The sequence below is a fragment of the Terrapene carolina genome, unplaced genomic scaffold (genome assembly GCF_002925995.2).
Source record: "Terrapene carolina triunguis isolate 2854851 unplaced genomic scaffold, T_m_triunguis-2.0 Scaffold132, whole genome shotgun sequence".
Lineage (NCBI taxonomy): Eukaryota > Metazoa > Chordata > Testudines > Emydidae > Terrapene > Terrapene triunguis.
In genome coordinates this window covers 881,345-893,271 of record NW_020664483.1, presented here as the reverse complement: position 1 = coordinate 893,271, position 11,927 = coordinate 881,345, and the positions used below count along the sequence as shown (strand labels likewise).

The following is an 11,927-nucleotide window of genomic DNA, read 5'->3' as shown; positions in this document are numbered from 1 at the left end:
ACAGCAGAATCCCTGCTGCCATGGTGACACTACCAGAATTCTAACCCCTGGCGCCTACCAGGTCCCTGCTGCCATGGTGACAGCAGAATTCCCGCTGCCATGGTGACACCAAAGGATTCTACCCCCCGCCCCCCCCCCGCCAGTTCCTTGCTGCCATGGTGACAGTAGCATCCCCGCTGCCATGGTAACAGCACCAGCTCAGTTCTACCCCCGCCCCACGCCGTGAGATAGGCAGTCCGTTCGAGCGCCGCGGGGGGTGATGGGAGTTCCAAAATGGCCGCGCCCGTGTGAGGAGTTGCTGGGAGTCGCGCTGCCGGAGACACCCGGGGAAGAGCCACAGGAGCCGGACTCGCCGCCGACCGACCGATCGCCCTTTCCCGTGTCACGCAGGTTCGTGCCCCCCCCCCCCCCCGCCAGGACCTCCCAGCCAGACGGGGCAGACACACACCGACCCCCCATGGAGAGAGCCCGTGCCCGGCGTGTGCCCCCCCCACAGAGAGTACATCTCCCCAATCCCCTGCACAGCATCCATCTCCCACCCCCACACAAAGTACATCTCCCCCATCCCTCCCACACTCACACAGTACATCCCCTTCACTGCCTGCTTCCCCGCTCTCTCTATATATACTGTGTGTGTGTGTGTGTGTGTATAGATATATATATATATATATCTATACACACACACACACATATCAGAAGTCAGGAATTGATAATTGATAAGGGAAGTAAAGGGATACAAGGAGAACTCTACGGCCAGCAGTGTTAAGGACAATAAAAAAGGGTTTTTTAAATACATTAGCGACAAGAAGAATTCTGACAATGGTATTGGTCTATTATTGAATGAAAATGGTAGAATTATCAATAATAATGTGTAAAAGGCAGAAGTGGGGGGGGGGAAACAGATTCTATTTTTCACTCTTTTTTTCCCACTAGTATCTTAGGACGATGTTACACAGAACCTACTAAAGTTAGGCATTTTGAAATCTGCAGGTCCAGGTAACTTGCTTCCAATAATTTAAAAAGAGATGGCCGAGGAACTCGCTGAACCATTAATGTTGATTTTTCAATAAGTTTTGAAGCACTAGGGAATTTCCAGAGCTCTGAAAGAGACCTAATGCTGTGCCAGTTTTAAAAAAATGTAAACAGATTGAGCCACGTAATTATAGTCCTGTCAGCTTTACATCGGTCCTGGGCAAGGTAACGGAGCAGCTGATACGGGACTCGATTAATATAGGATTAAAGGAGGGTAATTAATGCACATCAACGGGGGATTTGGAAAGCAGATTCTGTCAACATCCAATCTTGACTTTAAAATGGTCATTGATGGAGAATCCACTACAGTCTATTGGTAAACTGTTCCAATGGTTAATTAGTCATAGTTAAGAATTTGTGCCTTATTTCCAGTTTGAATTTGTCTAGCTTCAACTTCCAGCCATTGGATCATGTTATTACTTTTTGTGCTGGACTGAAGAGCCCATTGTTAAACATTTGTTCTCCATGTAGTTACTTATAGACGGTAATCAAGTTGCCTCTTAACAGTCGCTTTAAGCTAATTAGATAGAGCTCTTTGAGTCTAATCACTATAAGGCATGTTTACTAATCCTTTAATCATTCTTGTGGTTGTTCTCTGAACCCTGTCCAATTTATCTACACCCTCCTTGAACTGTGGCCACCGGAATGGGATACAGCAGTGATTCTCAACATATTTACTTTTGTGGGCTGTATACGCAGCTCTCTGTGTGTTATGTGAGCCGCATCCACACAATATATATACTACCTGTATGGTCCTGAAGATATCTCATGGGCTGCGCTCTGTGCTGATTGGGCCGCGGGTTGAGAACCACTGGGATACAGTATTCCAGTAGTGGTCACACCTGTTCCAAATTATGAGGTGTAATAACCTCTCTGCTCCTACATGAGATTCCCCTGTTCATGCATCCAACTATTACATTAGGACTTTTGGCCATAGCATCATATAGGGAGCTTATGTTCAGCTGATTACCTTCCACAACACCTAAATCTTTTTCAGAGTCACTGTTCCCCAGGATAGAGTCCCCCATCCTGTAGGTAAGCCTTGTTTCTATGTGCTAGTTCTCAATGAGAATTAGTCATCTAAGTCAAGTTTGAAATTATTATAACAAGTCACTTTGACTTGCGTGTGCGTGGGCCAAAGAGTGTTGTCACAATATTTGAAAAGCACTACATTCTCCAAAGCCTCATAACTAGTGCTGGTGTGAGAAATATAATGAAAAAAGATCTTTGAAAAAAAGGTAGGCGCCAAAAATCCTCTCTTATAATGGAAATTACCGTCTAGCTTTAATTATTGAGTCATTACTGTGACTCAGTCATTACTGAAGCTCAAAAAAAAAAATGTTTCTATGTTAGAATGGTTTCTCTCCTCTAACTTTACCTACCTGACACCTTTTAAAATACCTACACTTCGCAAAACGTAAGTTCATTGGGTAGGAATTTGCAGAAGCCTTCCGATACCGCAGTGATAGGGGTCTTAATACTTAGGGCTTGTCTTCACTTAAAATGCAGCAGCACTTGAGTGAAGACACTACCTATGCCTACCCCTCAGCGTAGGTACTCCACCTCCCCAAGAGGTGGTAGCTTTCTCCTGTTGACCTAGCACTGTCTACACCGGGGGTTGGTTGGTTAACTGTTCCTCAGGGGTGTGGATTTGTCACATCCTGAGCGACATAGTTCTACCAGCCTAATTTCCTAGTGTAGACCAGAAAGGTAGCTAGCACTAGAATGAAAATCAGCTGAAATAATCTTAATTGTTTTCCTTCTCTTGTCCTCACCCCTTAATATTAGTAGACTGAGTTTTGGCACTACAAAGGAGATGCAAGTTAAAATAGAAATAACTGAAAACATTACCTATTAGAATTACACACTACCAGCAATAAAAGACTTTGAACCATTATTATTATTTATTTGTTTTTAATGAAAATGAAGTTTTATATAGAAAAGTTTGATTGCAATATGTAATAAAGGTAAGTTGCATGCTTTACAGATTAGACATAACCATTGAGACAGCCCGGTGTTCTGTTTTTGCTTCAGAAATAATGTTGATATTTGGAACCCATGTCGAACAACTATGAAGAGAGGGTAACGATGATAGCAGCAGGGGATTTGCAGGAGTTTGTTCCTTTTGGCCGTGACCACTGCAAGCACCACCCTAATGCCCTGAATCTTCAACTTCGGCAGCTGCAGCCAGCCTCTGAGTTATGGTCCTCTGATGGAGCAGCTGGCTTGGTGGGATCCCTTCAGGAGGTTACAATCCATGAAAAACAGAAGGTAAAATTGTGTGTTCTGATTCAGCGTTTATTTTAGTCATTAAACCAAACACTTGAATATTAGAAAAAGAGCTGCAGTGAAATATCTTCAGTAAACCATGTGCACAATGTCCTGAAATGAGGCAATGCTAGACTTATGCAATCCTCTGCAAGAGAAAAATGGAATAATGGATTGTATTCTTCAAGCAGTTTATGAATTAAAAAGAGAGAGAGAGAGCACACTTTAATGCTCCATTTCCCATTCTGTGGGTATAAAAAAGTATTGACATTTTGACTTGCTATTATATGCCCTACGTCAGCAAAATGCTTAAATGCCTGCCTAACTATAAGCATGTGTGTAGTCCCATTGCAGTATTGCCAGCCTCAAGAGATCAAGAATCGTGAGTCAGACCCCCAAAATTATGGATTGGCCAAAAAAACAATTAAAACAAACAAACAAACAAAACCCCTCACTGCCACATCTGCCCATCCCCTACCTAGAAATTAATTCTGCTCCTCAACCTCCAAATCAATTCTGTCCCCCAGTCTCCACTTCCGTTCAGTCCCTCCTTCAGTCCCCTAGGTTCACGTTTACTCCTCGCGAGGCTCCTCACCCAGGCCTTGGAGGTGGTGCACTGGGGTCCCTGTTCAGCCTGTCAGGCTGGGGGGGGAGCATCTTCAGGGGCTCTTCACCCCACCCTACCCCTAGGCCGGGTGTTGCAGGGAGGAGCAGAGGAGCCTTCCTTGTTGCTCACAGGAGGCAGAGCTGCATGAGCTGCTGGACTTTTTCTGCTCCCTCATGCCCTCCTGTGAAAATGGCTTCAGGTTGCTGGGGAGAGAGAGCTCTTCAATCAGCAGCTCTGGTGATTCTGCCGCAGGATGTGGGGAAGGCAGCCAATCAGAGGGGTCCCCCCCCCCTCCTCCCAGATAAGGCTCTAAGCCTCTAATTCACATGAGGACTGGAGCTTCTCACATCATTGCCAGACTGGTTCCAGCCCCAGCTCAAATCCTGTCACAGCAAAAAAAAAACCCACCATGAGTTGGCCAAACTGCCATTGACTTCTATGAGCTAGCTTCCACAAACTAGCTGTTGTAATAACTACACCTGCACTGTGAGTGGAAGCATTAAAGGGAAATCTGTACACACAAAGTGTACCACTTTAGCTGTGCTAGTATAGGCCATCTCCTTGCTAAATATATGTTGAGATGGATGAACTTTTTAAAATTAGATTTTTGCAGTTTAAAGAAAGCAAAGCTTTTGCCAGTGAAAAGCTGGCCAGATATTGCCTGGGTTCTGAAGAGAAGCATTGTAATGATTTTTTAAAAACTCTTGGAGGTCTGTAATGAACCAGCCAAGACAAATTTCCAGAACAGATCCAGAAAGTACAGGAGAATGTGTAATGTCTATTCCGATGAATAGAGATATACATGCATGTGTCTGTATACATCAGGGTAACAATATACCCCTGGTAGATTGACTACTTAGGTATAAGGTTGAAAGGGCTCTTAGTACTCTTTAACCTCAGAAACAGTGGCATAACTGTGTGTTGTTTTTCTTGTTGGGGGAAACACTGTGAGGTTGTTGTAAAACAATAACAGCCACAGAGCAATTGTGGGACTGGAACTTGTCATCAGTCTCTGCAGATAAGTCAAAGAGCAAATGAGCATGGAGTGAAGGCTACCCTCTCATTTGTAGGTTGCTTTCTCCAGGACTGGATTGAGATGAGCTGGAAAGGGAAGTCTGCGCTACAGTTGTTCATGATGCATGTACTTGGGGAATAAACAGAAAATTGTAGCTTGTGGGGCTATCAGTCCGACACCTTTTAGATTGTGTGGGAACAAACTTTCGTAAAATCTAAGGCCAGCAGAAATGTTTCCTTGATTTTTTTTGTTTTTTTTCAAATTTCAGTGGAAAACCAGTAGTTTTTAAATAAACATCCCCTGTATTGTTTGCAAGCCAAACTCTACACAAATGAGAAGAACCTGAACACAAACCTGATTTTTGTCCAAGCTGAGAAATGCAAAAACTAACCAGTATAAATAGTGAAAAAACAAATAGACTGAATCATCCAAGGTATTATAGTAGTATTAGGTAAAGAAATTAAGTAACAATTTTAAAGTTATCACTTTGAATATCTAGGCCTAGACTTTTTATCTAACAACTGTGCATGTATGTATGGGTCCATGACCTATGTGCATACCTGTCTGAAAACTTGAAGCTTGGTTTATTTTTAAAATAAGTGAATCTAGGAACTGGAAGAGGCCCTCTAGCCTAGCCCCAAATGTTTGCTTTTTTCCTCCACTTACTTAAACTCCAATTTTTTTGACTACCATAAGAAAAGATTCTTGGGAGCCAGTAGAATGCAAAATTGGTTTCAGCTTCCTTATGCAGTAGAACTCCTATTTTAGGAACTAATTGGGAATTGAGTTTCTAAAATTGAACATCTCAAAATTACAGTAGGTGTGGTGCATAAGTTGCAGTATGGTGCACTGCATTTCTTTCTTCTTGTCCTTCAAACCACTGCAAAGCAATTTCCAGTGCATTGAAGGCACCAGGATGTGAAGGGATGCCAACTTCTTCTTCATCAACATCACTTTCATTATGTGATTTCTCCCCTACCCCCCATACACACACACACACACACATCAGGAAAAATTGTTTGTGTGACAGGTCTGTGATATGATTGAGGTTCTACTGTGATCAGGATTCAGGCAAATGCCCTGAGGACTGCAGACTTCCCTCCTGCTCACTTTAAAAAAAAAAAAAAAGGCCATACAAAGACAGCCCAAGCACACCATGAACAAAGCAGGAAAATCAAGTGGGTTTCCTGACACAAGGCAGCAGAAGGTTCCTGAGGTGTCTTCCTGGTTGGATTATCTGTTGGTGCGGAGCAAGGCTAGTAGACACAGCACTTCCTGATAAGCAAAAGGTTGTCTGTGTTCTCCGTCTGGCACGCTATATATGATCTTGTATCCGATTGTGAGTTCAGATTTTTCTGTGCTTTTGGAATATTTTTTTTAAAACAGGGAAAACTAGAAGTTGAAACAAAAATCCAGTCTGCTCTGCAGTGTCACCCCAGATCTTGATTTGATTAATTTATAAAACATCTTTAAAGTTATGCCATCCTTTCAGATCACACTAGCTGTGAGTCTATCAGCCTACCATTGAGAGGAAGTTGTGACTTTTTTTTAATTTTCTTGGTTTTCAGGAAAGTTGGCTTTTAAGGAGAGGTGTCAGTGATGTTGGGGAAGAAGTGGAATATGATGAAGAACTGTATGTGGCTGGCAATATGGTCATTTGGAGCAAAGGAAGTAAAAGCCAAGCATCTGCTGTTTATAAGGCTTTCACTGTTGACAGCCCTGTTCTGCAGGTATGAACTCTGAAATTATAGCTGTTGAATGGCTGCATATTAGCTAATCAATACTAGTTAACTGAAACGTGGCTTAAAACCTGTCTTGGAGCCGGGAGACATTCTGTTACAAAATAAAATTAAAAAAGAGAATTTCGTATTAATACCAGCTTGTCTTTCATAAGTAACTGCATATTATTTTTGGGTTTTAGGCTTTATGGTGTGATTTCACTGTACCACAGGAAAAATCTGAGAAAGTCAACAGTAAGTTTCATTCATATTTTACTTTACTGCCAAACTACTATTTTCTCTGAGTTTAATTTTCTTGACTTGGGAAGTGGTGTAGTAATTGAGATGGGATATATGGGCCAAAGGTGTTAACATAACCCAGTCATTGTCCAGCACTTAACAGTGGTAAACAAGGTCTGAGATTTGATATGGAGACTTCAGGCTGCTTGACACCATGGCAAACGCACCTTTAAAATCCTTTTATTAAAGATACAGAAAAGAGGGGAAAACAGTTAAAGCATTTGAAATGTAAAGCATTAAGTAAGACTTTCATTGTACCGACGTCCCTTGTTCCCTTTGGCTGTAGACAGGTTTTAGAAGGAAAAACCCCCTTGTCTGATGGTCTCTTAGATGGTATCAGAGATGGTTATAACTGTCATCCCAATTAGCGTTTGGGATTCAGCTGGAGCTGGTAGAGGTGACAATGTCATCTGGGTCCCTCTCTCTCTGGCCCATTCTGGTCAGGTGACCACTCAGGATCAGGATGATGAAGGCCTGGGGTCCCAGAAAATGGTAGGGGGTGACAGCTATGATGGTGTACCTCACTCCAGTAGCCTCTATCTGTTCTTTCTATCCTTTTCGTTTTCATTTTTGTTTTTTGTTTTTTTCATACTTTCCCCACAAAATTTCTTTCACTTAAGGACCCAAAAGGGAGTGATGGGTGGAATAGCCCATCCTCATTATTTTGTTCACCAATTAAACCTAATATCCGACATAGCAATTTTGACTCATTAACGTCTGGCTCCACATCTCCTGTTTTTAAAAAGCATAATTTTAACACAGTCCTTGAATCGTATTAACTTGGCCTTTCTGTTTAGACTAATTCAGTTATTCTGTCTCTCTTCTTACTTTTTCCCCATCAACATTTATTGTTATAGGTTATTGTAATGTCTTATGAACTATTACATACTTTTTACAGTTACATTCACAATTTGGGTAAATTTGTAGGCCCAGTTGTCACAACAGAAACTAGCCAACCATTTTAGAATTGCACAGCTAATAACAAAAGTTCCTACTTTGTGTACAGAGAAACTTGATGGCAGAACTAAAAATTATTTTTGTGTTCTTACCTAATTTCAGATGGTGATGAAGTAGTAGAAAAATGTATCTGCATATTGCAGAGCTCCTGCATAAGTGTTCATAGCATAGAAGGAAAGGATTACATTGCTTCCTTACCTTTTCAGGTAGGGGTGTGTGTGTGTGTGTGTATGTGTGTATATATGTATGTGTGTGTATATATTTTTTTAAACACTCTAATTTATTTTAATGTGCATGTTGTTGTAGTTGTTGTTCCTCATTTGTCTTTTGGTGTGGATGGTGCTTGAAACGTAGCTATAATCTAGTAATCCTTGGTGTGAATTTTTAATAATTGTACTAACAAGTGAGGGTGTGACAAAGCAGAAGTGGGTATGGCTTAGTGCAGGGATTGGCAACCCTTGGCACACGGCTCGCCAGGTTAAGCACCCTGGCAGGCTGGGCTGGTTTGTTTACCTGCCACGTCCGCAGGTTCGGCCCATCGCGGCTCCCACTGGCCGCGGTTCCCCGCTCCAGGCCAATGGGGGCTGCGAGCCTGGAGTGGCGAACCACGGCCAGTGGGAGCCGCGATCGGCCGAACCTGCCAACGCGGCAGGTAAACAAACCGGCCCGGTCCACCAGGGTGCTTACCCTCGCGAGCCGTGTGCCAAAGGTTGCCGATCCCTGGCTTAGTGGATCGGGTGTTGGATTGAGACTCGGAAGACTTTGTTCTATTCCGTGTTCTAACCTGAAAAATAAAGAAGAGCCAGAGATTCTGAAGCCCACTATGAACATTGTTATTGCCAGTTTATTTTACATGGAAGATACTTGGATACTACAATTCATAGATTCTAGAACTGGAAGGGACCTCAAGAGGTCATCGAGTCCAGTCCCCTGCCCTCATGGCAGGACCAAATACTGTCTAGACCATTCCTGATAGACATTTATCTAACCTACTCATAAATATCTCCAGAGATGGAGATTCCACAACCTTCCTAGGCAATTTATTCCAGTGTTTAACCACCCTGACAGTTAGGAATTTTTTCCTAATGTCCAACCTAAATGGTGGGTCACAGTACAAAACCTTTAGATAGATAGATGCTGAAACTTTCATATAGGTCAGAAAACATGGCTTCTTTTTGCATATTTCTCTTGAGAAGCTGTCAGTCTAACACTAATTTAATGACCTATTCTCTTGTTCTTGGTATGTTTTCACATTTGTATATTGGTTGTGTTCAGAAATAGGATGTGGTAAAGCACATATACGTTGTCATCCTATTTTCAGAAGGTGTTTTGTGTTACATATATAACATTGCATTCTGCCCTAAACAATGGTTAAATGTTTTGGTTTTACCGTAACTGGATGCTCAAGTGCAGGAGCATTTTAAATATGAGCCATTCAGTTTCTTAAATATTTCTGTCTTTTTGTAGGTAGCGAATGTCTGGCCAACAAAATATGGCTTGTTGTTTGAACGCAGCAGTACTTCACATGAAGTCCCTCTGAGTCCACCCAGGTATGTAGTGAGAGTGGTTACTGAGTGTCTTTGTTGTGTTGTGGAATAAGTTGTCTAATTTAAAGCAGTGAGATGAAATTTTAACTGTCCTTTTAGTACAAGTGTCGTGCTCTACCAAAGTGGATGATGAAACGCATCAGAGCATTGGGACATGTTGAGTTATGTTCCCATTCCATGCACAAGTAAGACTTAGAATGTAAATGTGGAAAGAGTAAAGACATTCTCGGTTACAATGCCCACATTGGTCTGAACACTGCCATCAAGCTCCTTTGCACATGTCAAACACAGTATTAGACTTTCAGCTTCTGGAGGCAGTGTCCGTCCTGCATGATTCTCTTACACGAGCTGGAGGCTCTGCTCTGCTCTTGATCCCCTGGTGCAAGACCCTCCTTGGTGACATGTCAGTGTGGGCTCTGTTATGAAATTAAAGCCTGTGTTGTAATGCACATACCCACAAGGGAAGAGTTGAGGTGTATTTGGCAATGGGAAGGTGTCTGTGGCCTGTGTGTGGAGAGAGAGCAGCTAGCGGGAATGTAGGGTTAGTGTGGTTTTGTTAAGGTAAGGTCGAGCACTTCTTGCCTCTTTATATTTAAATCTCCACTTTAATTGTGCATTAAAAATGTTAGTGTATAAAGTAGGTGTTAAAAATTGTAAATGGATTATTTCATCCACTTTGTGTCTGCAAAGAAAACTCCCACAGATAACTTGCTGCATGGCTTGGTCTGGTGGCTAGGGCTGCACTGCTACGTATCTGGCTACATGTTAAGGCTTGGGGGGCGGGGGAATAAAAATGTTGATAAAGCTGTTTTGTACAACTCCAATCACTATAGCACTGTTAAGCAAATGCAGGTGAAGGTGTCAGGGCTGTCTTGGGTTACATCTACATTTACAGCGATGTGCAGAGTGCAGACAATGGGCGCACAGCTAGCATGGGTATAAATAGCATGTAGACGGTAGGGCACTGCTTAGACGAGTAGAGTACAGACATGCCAGAGCCACAGGATATATACCCTGTGTGGCTCTCTGCACACCCAAGCAGTGCCTCCCGTGTCTACACAGCGATTTTTAGCACTCTAGTGACCTGCTGCCTCCCCCGTCAGGAGCCTTACACTGTACTGCCAGGTGTAGCTGCACACGGCCCTTCACTGCAGCGTGTAGCGACGTGTATCCTACATGCCATGGGATGTGTCAGCACAGTCTTACATGTATCTATCTTGGATACATACATGTAAACTGGATACATCTCCCTGACAACTCTCCATTCAAGTTGTGCACCGTTTCGGGACTCTCACCACTACTTAGGCCTCTGCACCCGATTTATTAGGACATTTGGCAGTACAGGAGGTGGGGTTTAAGCATCTGAAAGGGGTCAGGGATTTTGGGGAGTTGGTCAGACGGGCTTGGAAGCTGGGTGGAATATCAAGAATTTGAAGGGAGAGGCTTGTAGCGGCTGGGGATGATGCTGAGGCCTGACAAAGGTCAGAGCCTCTTTTCGCATAGCTTCAGGGGGAGGCAGAGTAATATTCTACCAGACCTTATTACTACGGGGTTCTGTGATCTTTTGCCCTGGGACTGGGGTCACGGTAATGATGGTGGGTTGGGAAATTCAGTCAGGGATAGACGAAGAAAGAGCGGCTGGCTCCTTCCCTAATTCCAAGACACTGGGGATCAGCTTGAGAACCCCTTCTCTGACCTCGGTGTGTGCTTTCCTTCATCAACACAGCCAGGGATGGATTAGGATTCTGCCCCTAATCAATAAGTGTAAAGCAGGGTGGATAATTATCAGAGTTTTTTTAAAAAAATGGATTTTTAAATTTTAATTAAATACATTTTTCTTTTTAAAAATAAACCTATTTCAAATTAAGTTTTAAATTGACACCCTGTGTTAAGGCCTAAACTTACTACAGTCTATTACTGTCACTTACATTCAATTAAAAGTCCATATTCAAGTACTGTAGTGCATGTTTGCTGCTGAAGTTTAAAAGGAAGTCAAACCACTGAACTGGTGGAAGTCACTGGCTAAGAACCTAGAACCAGAGTTTGTTGAAGTGCTAAACCGCTTTTGACAGTAGTTGCCTCTGCAGGTGCAGAGAAAATATTTTCTTCATTTCCCTTTGTTCAACTAGTTCATTCAAAGTTGAGAAACCAATTAGGAGTTTAAAAAAAACCATGGAAGCTTGTTTTCCTTTTCCCATCTCTGAATAAAAATGAGAGAATGAGATCGCCCGGTTCTAAAATCTTGAAAAACATGGTGACCAGAACAATCAATTCAATTCACTAACTACAGGTAATACTACTTTTGTTTAAAGAACCAGTTAGTTTTAAATGCAAAACGTGTTTGGATGGTAAAAAAACAAGTTGGTATCCAGCACTTTTAGGGTAGGTTTGTCTAACAAAAATAATTGTAAAATGCAATTTTTGTGTCATTTTAATTGAATTCAAATTTCCCTCCAAATGCAGCTTAATTCAAATCATGAATA

The 11,927-nt window shown here is 42.4% G+C and overlaps 1 protein-coding gene across 3 annotated transcripts in view; it reads left to right on the top strand.

Moving 5' to 3' along the window:
• Positions 1-288: 288 nt before the first annotated feature.
• The window catches only part of ANAPC1 (anaphase promoting complex subunit 1), a 70,422-nt gene continuing 58,783 nt past the window's right edge, over positions 289-11,927 (top strand). For all 3 annotated transcript variants that reach the window (XM_024213916.3, XM_024213915.3, XM_024213917.2), the window contains exons 1-6: positions 289-390; positions 3,067-3,303; positions 6,491-6,652; positions 6,844-6,895; positions 8,000-8,103; positions 9,365-9,447. In XM_024213916.3, coding sequence (XP_024069684.2) covers positions 3,091-3,303; positions 6,491-6,652; positions 6,844-6,895; positions 8,000-8,103; positions 9,365-9,447 — 614 coding nt within the window. In that variant the 5' untranslated portion in view covers positions 289-390; positions 3,067-3,090. The remainder of the gene's footprint in view (positions 391-3,066; positions 3,304-6,490; positions 6,653-6,843; positions 6,896-7,999; positions 8,104-9,364; positions 9,448-11,927) is intronic.